Source organism: Anneissia japonica, unplaced genomic scaffold, assembly GCF_011630105.1.
Source record: "Anneissia japonica isolate Jap-2015-1 unplaced genomic scaffold, ASM1163010v1 scaffold287965_len1858130_cov191, whole genome shotgun sequence".
NCBI lineage: Eukaryota > Metazoa > Echinodermata > Crinoidea > Comatulida > Comatulidae > Anneissia > Anneissia japonica.
In genome coordinates this window covers 1,090,983-1,103,065 of record NW_022748342.1, presented here as the reverse complement: position 1 = coordinate 1,103,065, position 12,083 = coordinate 1,090,983, and the positions used below count along the sequence as shown (strand labels likewise).

General features: G+C 31.4%; 1 protein-coding gene across 2 annotated transcripts in view; it reads left to right on the top strand.

Moving 5' to 3' along the window:
- Positions 1-12,083, top strand: part of LOC117120875 (myocyte-specific enhancer factor 2C-like) — a gene marked incomplete at its 5' end in the record, with an annotated part of 47,502 nt that overhangs the window by 22,945 nt on the left and 12,474 nt on the right. The window contains 2 exon segments of one of the 2 annotated variants that reach the window (XM_033265973.1): positions 2,933-3,001; positions 10,670-10,857. In XM_033265973.1, coding sequence (XP_033121864.1) covers positions 2,933-3,001; positions 10,670-10,857 — 257 coding nt within the window. 2 annotated transcript variants of the gene reach the window in all.

Here is a 12,083-nt window from a genome sequence, read left to right as displayed (position 1 = left end):
TACACAACCATTTGGTTGCATGCCCGAAGCCTTTACAGCCATGCCACATATCTTCTGCTGGTGATATCTCATTAATGATATTACAGTTAATAATCTCAATAATGAAAAAAAAAATGCTGTTACATTGCAATGATGAATGTTCTGCATGATCATAAAAGGTAGGTAAATGTTTGAAGCTATATATAAGTATACATTCACATGGATTCCTAATAATGAGGGATTTAATTCTCTTTCCCTGTCTCAAGTGTAGGAGGATAAGATTGTTAATTGCTAGTTATTTTATGATGTTCCTCCATGTGAATTTATTTTTATACTTAAAGGAGCATTTTATATACAATTTCATGAACTTTCTTTTTAATAGTGAAATACCGTAGAAATGAGAATCGAAATATAAAACATTATATAGTGAAAACTTAAATTGTTAAGCATATAATATGATATTGTTAAGCATATAAAATGATATTTTATATGACACAGAGTAAAGGTCCTTCTGTGTTCAAAGATAAATGCTTTTGACAATTAAAAAGAGCTAAAATTCAGGTGTAGGGTCACTTTTGAAAACTAATAATTGTAAATTACAAATATAATATAATGATAATGATAAATGTGTAGATTTTTATGAAAATTTTGATTATTCAGATGGCGATTCTAATGATAATTCAGGCATGCATTACTCAATTTACTAATTTTTTTCACGAGTGAATTTTCGCACAAATATAAAGTAAAGTTGGCATTTATTTTTTGCCGGCAACAAATGTCGTAGACTCCAGTAATGTTGGATATATTGCACATTTATCGGCATTCTCTGTGTTGTGTTTATTAATCAGTCAAATTGTGCAGTGAATTTATTCCCAAAGTGGCTTTCAGATACTGGTAAATCGTTTGAAATGTCGACCAAGTTATAGAACTGAATAAGGGCCGGTCTGGTCATCTGGTCTAGGCTGTGTGTTAGCTAGAGTTCAACTCTCTTTGGCTGGCCTTTCTGTAGGTTTCATGCTTTGCTACACTTCGCTTTCTAGATATAGGTCACAAAAACAAGCTTATTTGAATCGAGTATTGTTTTTTTCCTGTTCGATGTCAATAGAAGCTGAAATGTATGCCATCGTTCCTTATTTGATATATTGCACCTCCGCTACTTTAGACCAATGTTTGCTTTATATTCATATCTCTACTTTGTTCTTCTTGTTATGATGGCTATAGGATTATTATTACTTATTAATATGTGTCATGAGATCTAGTAATGTAGACATTTTTTTTATGAGACTCCTTTCAAGTAGGTGGCGGCTTCATGGAAAGTAGACTTAACCAAGTTCTATATAAACCAAATTAAAATTATCCGCATCAAATCAATGTTCATTTTATGATATAGAGTTATTATATCGTACTCTGTGCCATTGCAGAATTATGTCAAAATGAAATAAATTTATTCAAGGTTCATATATTAAATTTGTTTTTAATTAAGATTTTCCAGGCCTTTTTTTAATAAAGGAATATCTACATGCCTATAATATTTTGGATTTATTAAATTATATCATCTAATATTGATATTTGTATATTACAGATGCTATGGTTATGAACTAGTTATTATTTAAGTGAGATATAAATCAGGGAGTTAAAAAAATCTGATCTGCTCAGTCCTCATTGGTAGTTGAAATAAAACTTTCGAAAATCCTCAGTGTTTTTGAATCCTGGGGAATACACTTTACAAATAGAATGCATTCCATTATAATTATACTCTTCATTACCATCCAATGAAGTGCAAAAGTCCTGTAAATCTGTGTCTGCACTCTCAATTTTTACGGGACAATTCAATTACAGTACACCGTGATTTGCCAAATATGGATGTGATATATGACATCATTTTGGCCATAAATGGGCAAATCACAGAAAATCTGATATAGTTTGGACAGAGAGTTAATGAACGTCATACCAGGATCACTCTTCCTTAGCTGTATGAGTTAATTTTTTTTTAAATGATGACGATATATCTTTAAAATTTAATCCACATGACAGTGGTTTAAATTGTTTGTCGAATTAAAGATCTAAGAATTGGATTTTGCTAGTTCTAATATTCCAAGGTAAGTATAAGTTCTTTTGTGTCATAGCATCAGATGTATATTCAAGGTAACGTATCATTGTTGATTGATATAATAATCGGTCATAAGTATATTTTCTTTTCTTGTTTAAATATTTTTATAGTATATCAACGGAAGTGATGACTATATAAATACTATTATGTATGATAACGAATCGTATCAATATGTATGAATGATCCTTTGCAATATAATATTATGGAGCATAGTGGATAGAAAGCCTGGTTCAATTCACTGCAACAGGTAACTTGAGACTCCCGGCAAATCAGCTATCACCTGTAACTTGTGACTCATATGCATACGTTTACATCATGCTTTTATGAGTCTCAAGTTGATAGTAGTGTGATGATTCGCTGTCTGGTTTCATAGCACCTGGTATTTTGTAGTGATGCAGTTGACTGCTGGAATGGAAGCTTTGCATCCAGATAATTTTGCATCATGTCTTGCCCCTTGTCTACAAAAACCACTGCCACTATAACCTGTCCCCACTCAAACTACCACTACCATTGCCACCACCACAGCTTCTAATACCACCAAACTCAATAGCTTCTAATATGACAACTACAGCTACAAGCAACACCACAGTCACCATACCACAAATACCAATTACTATAGTTGCTGTCACTATAACCACTAGTAACACAAGTGTCGCAATTGTAAACAATGACACTATATAAAGCATATTGCCAGCAACCACCAACAACTCAACAAACATCAGCAATACATATCAATCACTCTGATTACCACCACCATCACAGCTACCATCACCTACCACTATCATACGTTGGCATGCTTATTAGTAACCCTTGGTCCGCATGTGTGTTTGTGCGTAAATGCAGGTGATATTGGCTCCCAGGAAACAAGCAGCGAGAAGAGTGACAGCAGGGCTGGCCTAAGCCCCAACGCAGGTGAGATGAGACGTAATCTTGTGTCGTGCATGGGAGTTACTTGCCTCTCGTCATTGCTTCACACCTTATTATACTATTGTATCTCCATGCACAATAAGCCTTCCTCTGTGTGCGCCTCATCCTACCACCATGCATACTTATCCTATCTCTCTGTACACCCTTCCTATCTCTGTGTAGACCTTAATCTGTCTTCGTGCATACCTTATTATTCTGTGCCTGATACTATTAAAATTTATTTCTACTGAATCTTAACAAAAAATGTGGTTTTTTAAAAAATATTTTACTCACAAAGAAGTTTTCTTGTACAGTTTTTTTTTGTCACTGAGCAAGTTCTGTCTAGAATAAAGCATGTCCTCACAAATAATTCTAAATGACATATACCTTTCCTTATTTCTCCTGGTAACGAGCATGAAGGAAATATAATGTGTTATTTTATTATTTAAAGATGTCGTTATTGCCGTGAAATAAGAGATATTTTACCTTCAAACTACCTGTGTAATAACCCAGCTTTATAATTGCATTGAGAGGGAAAACGGATCGAAGAATAGTAAATTTAAACACTAGTAAATGTGATACCAGTGTATATATATTTTCTAATCAAAATTGTAATTTGTTTCTTACTGATATAATACATTTGAAGCTTATAACGCAGCTTAAACTGTATGGCTTTCCTTTCATCATTTGGGTTGCAGTTGTATAGTATATTATTTGCACGATAGAAATATTAAGAACTAACTAAAATTTGCGCGGAATAAAGGTAGGAAAATAGGTGTGCAAACAGGTAACCACGGTTATAATTGGTGGTGCAATAAGACAAATTTTTGGAAAACGTGCATTAAAATTGAACCTTATTTTAAAAGTGCGTGGATGGATTTCCGGGTTTTAATTTTTGTATGGGACAGGTATTACTTAACAGTCTGACACACTAGTAAATTTGCACGGACAACGTGCTTTCCTGAATTGGTTGCAATGACAATCGCAATGCAACTTGTTAAAACCTCTTAAAGATATTTGGAATTTGAAAAGCAAGGTTCCCATTAATGTATCTTATTCATTAAGTAATAAAAGGAGAAAAATAATACTTACCTCCTAAATATTACTTAATTATATAAAAGATTAAATGATAATAGTCAGGCAGTCATCCCCATACCTCCTTTTTTTGCAATGAATTTGAATACAGGTTATTACACTGATAACATTTTCTGTTAATATGCATGCGTATTGTAGAATAGATTTATAAAAGATGGTTTGTATAGCTCATCTTGGCTACTAGGCATACTGCAGAGAACTTCTTGTGTTGTCTTTCTGTAGATGATTATCATCTTTTAGCCTTTTTATCTTGCAATTCCACTAGCTTGTTCAATTTAGTTTCCTTTTCGTATTGTAAATATTGTTTGTAAATCTTTGGTAAACTTATGAAGAAATGTTCATTTGTATTTGTTACATGTCAGTTGGCACTAAACCTTGACTGCCCCTGGCGACCAGGGGCCCAGTCAAATTTTCAATTTCAAATTGAAAGAATGAAAAAAATAAAAAATAAATAAAAAATATATAATAATGTAAAATGTAAATTAGTTTTAATTATCAAAAGTATGTTTTATGGTATTTTTTATCTAAATTTAAAAAAGTATTTTAAACTAGGTACATGTTCAAAAAAGTCATGGTGTTATAGATATAGGGTTAAAAAATACATATCAATAACAAAAAATACATTCTAAAGAAATCAACTCTTCCCTTTTCCACCTTCCCCCCCCCCCCAAAAAAAAGAATACCCCACCATATTATTTCAGATTTTTCTAGTTTCAGTGTTCAAGGTGTATCAAGATTTACTCATTATGATATTCCACAGCTATTGCTGATTTGTGTGATATTTACAATGTTCTTATCTACGTAAAACACATAATATAAATACATGTTCACAATATTTAAAAATACTATTCACGGTATTTAAAAACACAAATTTATGTAAAACGGTCAAGCCCACTTTAATAAAAAAAAAAACTATGTACAATCAGCGGGATTTGTATTGAGATTTACATTAAAAAATTATGTTCCTAATACAAATATTACATAAAACGGTCAAGCACACTTATAATTGAATCAGACAAGATCACTTGGATTTACTCTTTTGAGAGTAATTACATCAGCTAACTTACTCTTTTTAATAAAAATTTCTTTCATATTCAAGTAGACACACAGTGATCTATGATTCAATTATGTTCCATTTTCCTAGGTTTAGGGACTGCAAATGTTTTAGTTATGAAAAAAAAAATATGTTAGTGAATCAAAGCATTTGAACCCAGGATTTTAAATTTGAAGGCAAGCATCTAGTAAGTTACAGCTTAAGTTTGATCAAAGACTATTTAGTAATTGCCTCCATTGCAAAAGTCAGTTGATGTTAGTAACTCTAAATACATATTTGCAGATTTTATGACATCATTAAACATAAGGAAGATTCTGAATTTAAATCCTGTAGAATGCTACAATTTTTTTCACAGCTAAAATAACTCTATACACTTTTTTTTAATTGCTATAATAAGAAAATGTTTTATTGTCATAATTACAAATATTGGTGAACTTGAAATTGGTCTTCATGATAGTGCAGTTAAACGTAAACCAGATATTAGTTAAAGGAAACAAGTAGATTATGAAATTCCAGTAAACCAATATAGACTTAAGCAAATGACTGGAAATGTTGAAGGCTATACTGATGTTCCCGAGCACATTATCACTCATGTTTTCTTCAATATCCTTACTGTAGTGGTTTAAATATGCTTTTAGCAATTGCATCTGTTATTGCAAATAGGATATATGTGTCACTTTAGAAGGATACCCCCTCACCAACTCATGATTTTGCTCTGTCGCAGCAGGATTTCCCTTGTTTTTTTCCATCCATAATTGTTGACCTACTAGAACTAACTAGGACATCATCTGTATAAACAATTTGTATTAGGGCTCAGATTAACTAAAATAATATTTACTTTAAATTTTAAACAGTATATTTCTCACTTAAAATTTTCAAATGACCTATGTAAGTGTGTATTTAAGAAGTTATCTAAAGATATGTATTACAAAAATGATTTATTTTTTAAAATTTAGTATAGTACTTTATTCTTTATTGTTATACTTTAATAAAAATTAAATATTCTGTATTTCAAAACAGAAACTTCTACACAAAAAACAATAAGAAATTCAAATAAAAATCAAATAGCAAAATAAATTGTAAGATTCCTTTGTTTCTGATTGAAAGTTTTTGTAACTTCATGATTCAGAATTGAAACTTTACATTAGAAACGAAACAAATTCAAATTAAAATCTTATTTAAAATTCAAGCACAGAGCATAAAAAAAAAATGTCTGATACGTTCAGATTTCGAAACCCCACATCCCCACGTTAAATATTGTCATCCTACACTTGGCGATTTATTGGCGATGGCTCAAACTGGATATGCTAAATTTATGTTTCACTTTGATGTTACGGTTTACCACTGGTTACACCAATGACAAGCTAATTGCAAATTCATGTTAGTTTGTAAATGCCTCTAGGCATAGAAACTCATATCTTCCACTTTGTCATCCTTGTTGAAAGTTCACTCTGAGTTTTTATACAAATTATTTTAATAAATAAATATTCACAAGATTGATGGATTGGTTGTTTGATTAATTTGGTTAACTGAAATGTCATTTTTATCTTCAATTCTATGTTTAACCTTTTGTCATCTTGAAACATTACTTGAAAATCTTTCTTAAAAAAAAAAAAAAAATTTCAACAATGACATTAACGTTTTTAATTATTATATTTTTATTATTTTGTTTGTTGTAACTTCCCCTTTAAACTGATTTCTTGAAGACAAAAAAAAAGTTTTTATATTGTGCTTCTCTCCCCTGTACCATTTTCTAAATATGGTACACTTAAAAAATGTTGCAACAATCCAAATTAGAATATAATTATTCATTTATAATGCTGAAGCTTTATTTTAAACTCCATTAAAATAGATTTAATTGCAATAGTTTTGAATTATATAATAACCCTTTCATCATGTTGAAACATTACCTAAAAAAACTAAGAGAAGCCATATTTTCATTTTTTCCCTAAAAACACTATAAAGTCAAATATTATTACCGTAATCAGACTGATGATAAAGTATTGATTGCGTTCATGAAAAATATTTTCAGCCAGAACATACTTTTTCTTTTGACATTTGAAAATCATTAAATAGATACATATATTTATCATCTAGACTTACCATAGCCAACAAAATCTAATATACACTAAAGTAAAAATAGAGGCATACAAAGATCTATTATTGTAGCATGCCCAATTGATTCGTTGATACTACTATTTTTTTCCTGAATTGAACAATCACTAAGCAAACTGCATTGTAGTATCCTGGACTATGCATTCAATGGAAGCATAGTGCCATAGCAATTTGATTTCGTTACCGGCATCTTCCTGTTATTCCTCAAAGGACTCATACACTGCTTTGCAAAAACCACACCTTTGAGGCTCAAGACATAATGCACATGCTGGGTTCACCTGAATGTTATACTGAAAGTATGGAGGGAAACACTACATACAAAACAAGGGATACCTACAGACCCACACTGTTGATAATAAAATAACACATTCTCCAAGAATGGTCTTCTCTGTTCACTTTTTTTGCAATATATACAAAACATATAAGCCACTATTTGTATTCTGTGAAATATGCTCTTAAATAGAATTTGAAAGTAAATTAGAATAAGACCAACATTCGGAAACACATTTTAGCTGAAATATTATTTATTATTTTTTATTAAAATGATATTCTTACTGTACTTTAAAGAATGTTTGACCTAAATCATTTTATTATTTTTTCTAGTTGTGTAGATAGAATTAAAATGTTTTTGACCTAAATAATTTTATCAATTTTCACAGTCTTACGATGTTTTACAGTTTTTGTATTTCTGTTTTTTAAAATGTTTTTTAATGTATTCTCACATAATTCAGCGTTAATGCTGCCAGTTAAGACAAAGTAAAATGCAAATTAAAAAATAACCTATTTTCAGTAAGTGTAATTGTATTTGTTAATATTTTTTTTTTTAATCTTTTAATATTTTAAGATATTCATCATCAAACACTAACTAAATTTGGTGCCTGATAGATCAAGGTAGTAAGTTTTCTTCCAGTGTAGTTTAGTCAGTTATCCCAGTAATGATTTGTTCTTTGTTTATTCTTCATTTTTTTGGTGTTTTAAATTTCAGTAACAATATTCCTGAAACATTATTTATACAGGAATGTCATAACTTGGTGAGTCAACAAAATTGTTGAGTTGCCCTAGCACAGTGATAATTTTATCAGATTTTCATGTACTAGATAAGCCTAGGTGACAAGCCTTAATTCAAGGGTTCCTGGTTAACAGCCACTCAAGTATTTTAGCTGAATTAATTTAAAATTATTAGACCAATAGATGAGATTTAACAATAATTAAATGAGATTTGTTGTTGGTCAAATATGATCATAGAAATATTTATCTCTATTATAGGAAGAAGACCAGGGAAAATTCTTTGGATAATTTGTTATTGTATTCACTTAATGTTGAAACTTAAAATTATGCTCTTATTTTAATAATTGATGATAAGTAGATTTCAGATTTGAGTTGCAGGTTTTGCCTTTGATAAATCCCACTAGGTACCCCGGCCTCTACTTCACATATGAGCTGTGGGTGTGTGTCATCCTATATATTCTAAACCTAGGTGCAAGCCAGCTATAGTATATTAACTTTCACTTGTTACTGAGATAAAAGCCATTATTTATTTTATCAAAGCACACAACACATGCACCAAGGATTGTCAATGGCGAATATATCACTGTCTTACTTTTACGTGACGATCCCTTTTGCCAGACAAACCCACACACACAATGCTTTACACAAACTAGATCACAATATTAGATTTAGGGTGTGGAGTTGTTTTTTTGTTGAAACCGATGCGACTCCTATTCAGGCATTAATTAAAAGAGAATAAACCAGACTTATATTTAATATTAATGATGTACACATTTGCTTGTACCATAAGTAATTTAGACAATGCTGGTTTTAAATGGATCCATACATCCATAGGAACCATCCTGCATTTTTAGTTATTTTTATTCAAACCTGCTGGTTGCCTAGTTTTATTTTGAATTATTAACAATGAGTTGATAGTTGTCTCTGTAGCATTCAAGTCAAAACTGATATTTTCATGATGATCTCTGGTAAATGGTGATTGTCTCGTATTGCTGACTACATTTCTTGATCACTGCCAATATTTTTTTTTTGGTAATAAAATTGCCATTCAATAGCTCATAATGCCCTCAATTTGTAGTTAGTAGATGTATAGCCAAGGTAGAAGTGTAGTGCATTTATAGTTATCATTGATTGCTATGGTCAAGTGGTTGAGGTAGTCCATATCATGACGTTGAATCATTCGTTCATATTCACTAAAAATAACTATCTACCTAGGCCTCATAATGCACCATATTTGAACACACTTTAGTTCTAGTTACAACTAGGTTTGTACTACAATAGCACTTCACTTGCAACTATATATAAGTAGTGTAGTTTAAAGTATAACATCAAATTTGTTAAGCTGGTTAGCATGCATAACAATCAACTATTATAACTAACTATAAAAAAAACCAGATAAGTATAATAGAAACATAACTTAATTGATTTTAGTTGACCTGTGATACAGGGGTGGCGCCAGGATTTGCCCGACGGGGGCAGGGCCAAGGTCCCCGACGAGGGGTCAGATTTCCCAGACGAAAGCATTGTGGGCGCGGTCGAGCTTCGATTAAAAGGTTTCGAAAGTGGCCCGGTGGGCGAAGCCCCCCAAAAATTTCACAAATTTAGGGGTTTCAAAGGTTTATTTAATCGATTTAGAGTCAATGCTCTTATCCCTGTCTTTTATACACATCTAGATGTGTATAAGAGACAGTATATATATTGTATAAGAATATAGTCTTTAGTTTATAAAAATTGAATATATTTTAATAGCACCAGCTAAGAGATACACCAATTGTGTTGAAACTTTAAGGGCTTGATTTTCAAAGTCGGGTACCTATATTTGAATCTTCAAAAACAGAAGATAACATCTTCACTCCAAAACCTTTATGAACTCAAATTATTGTGTAATTTGTGAGTGTATGGCACTTGCTGTTGAAACCAATGGAAATAAAATAAATTAAAAGAGTTATGTATCATATTTCTTTTATTTACCTTAATAATATGCTATTTATTTATCTGGTAGTTACAGTAGACACATTTTAATATAAAAAAAAAAATGTCTATATAAACAATAATATTCATTAATGGTATAGTTCCACACTTCTTGTCAGTTTACATCTTATTCAGTTCATTACCTCTCATGTCCCACCTTTCATCTGATCATCCTTTTCTATGTTTTAATCTGATAATGCTTTGCTTGGTATTAGATAACTAACACATTGTTAGTAGATTGTTTTGGTGTCGAAACGACTAACGCTACTTACAATTATAATACGGGTGTACTGGTTTGTATTGTTATTGTGTTTGAATTGGTGCATAACTATGAACTGTGCATGTTACGCATGCCCTCCAATCTATGTCTTCTCAACATGCATTACGTCCCATTTTATTTAATTTAAGCCGTGTGAAAATTTCCTTTTCAGGTAACGGATACCTTCAGGTCCCCCATTCTCAAGTGTTGGGTCATCCAGGAGCCACGTCCCCGGTCAGTAACAACAATCATTTGATGGTTAAAGCTCCGAACATGCAGAAACAGCAGTTGACCTCACCGGCTAATCTACGACCGCACCTGAAAGTGGTGATACCAACGTCACGTAGCATGCTCCCTCACGTAAGTACAACCTTCAACAACCTTCAACAATTCACACATAGCATTATTTAATAATAATTTTGTTACTTGGTGTTTGGGTAACGAATATGTTTTTTTTAAAGTTATGTTGTTTTCCCTTGTAACAGCCGAGTAATATATGTTTATATATATATTTTTTTTGTATATTTTTTTGTATGAATATGTAGTGACAGAAAAATGTTTCTTCAGTTATTTCTACAAAACATAAATTTTTATAATTAGTTATAATTTTGTCTGATTTCCTCACCACATTATGTTTCTGGTATTGTTGGAGTTGTTTTTTCTATAGAGTGATTCACCCAACTGAACTGTCATTTCACATTACTCTTGGGCAGTCATTTTGGTTGGTGTAATTTGTCCCTGATTCCACTTACATGTGTACTACATTTCATTCAAATCACAAAAACTTAACAAAAACGTCTGCATGCTAGTGTGTGTAAAATTACTAGTCAGTAAACCGTCTTTTTGATTTATTGTTTGTAATATGATCAAAAGATATATGAGTAGGATTGATTCAGCCTAAAATCGTAAAAAATAACTAATCGTCCAAGCATGAAGTTGATGTTCGATGTTGCTGGTGTAACAATGATTTTGATTGAGTGTTCAGTAGATTGATCATAGTAGAACTGGCATTGACAAGTCATCTGGTCTTTAACAGTGTCTCATAGCAGACTAAAAGCATTTTGTACTCTCATAAGAAATTTCACATCACTGACATCATCCAATAAGTCTGGAGGTGGAGTATGGTATGTCAGTGTCAAATACTGTAACCATGATGTTCTTAAATAAATGCTCTTATCCTCATAAGCTTTGATAACTTTTGCTCATGTTGGGCTTCTATATCAACTACACTCAATAATATTCAGAAACTCCCAAGATAAGGTATGTTTCATAAACCAAATCTTGAAAATTGTCTTTGATTCAAAACAAACAAATTTTGTTTACTCTGCTGATGGAAAGATGGTAACATAACAACTCACAAAATAAGATCCCTAGGCCTTAATGTGAAATCTATTTTACCGGGTTCCCTCTATAACCTTCCTACAAACCTGCTATTTTCAACATCTATCCCTTCTTTTCAATTCACCTTAAAAATATATTTCTAATGTCAATGTTTAGACTTAATCAAGTACTGTTAGACTGTAAGTTACTTATTGGACTTAAGTTTATATAGCTTTATTTTTATATAATAATAAAGTATTAGTGTG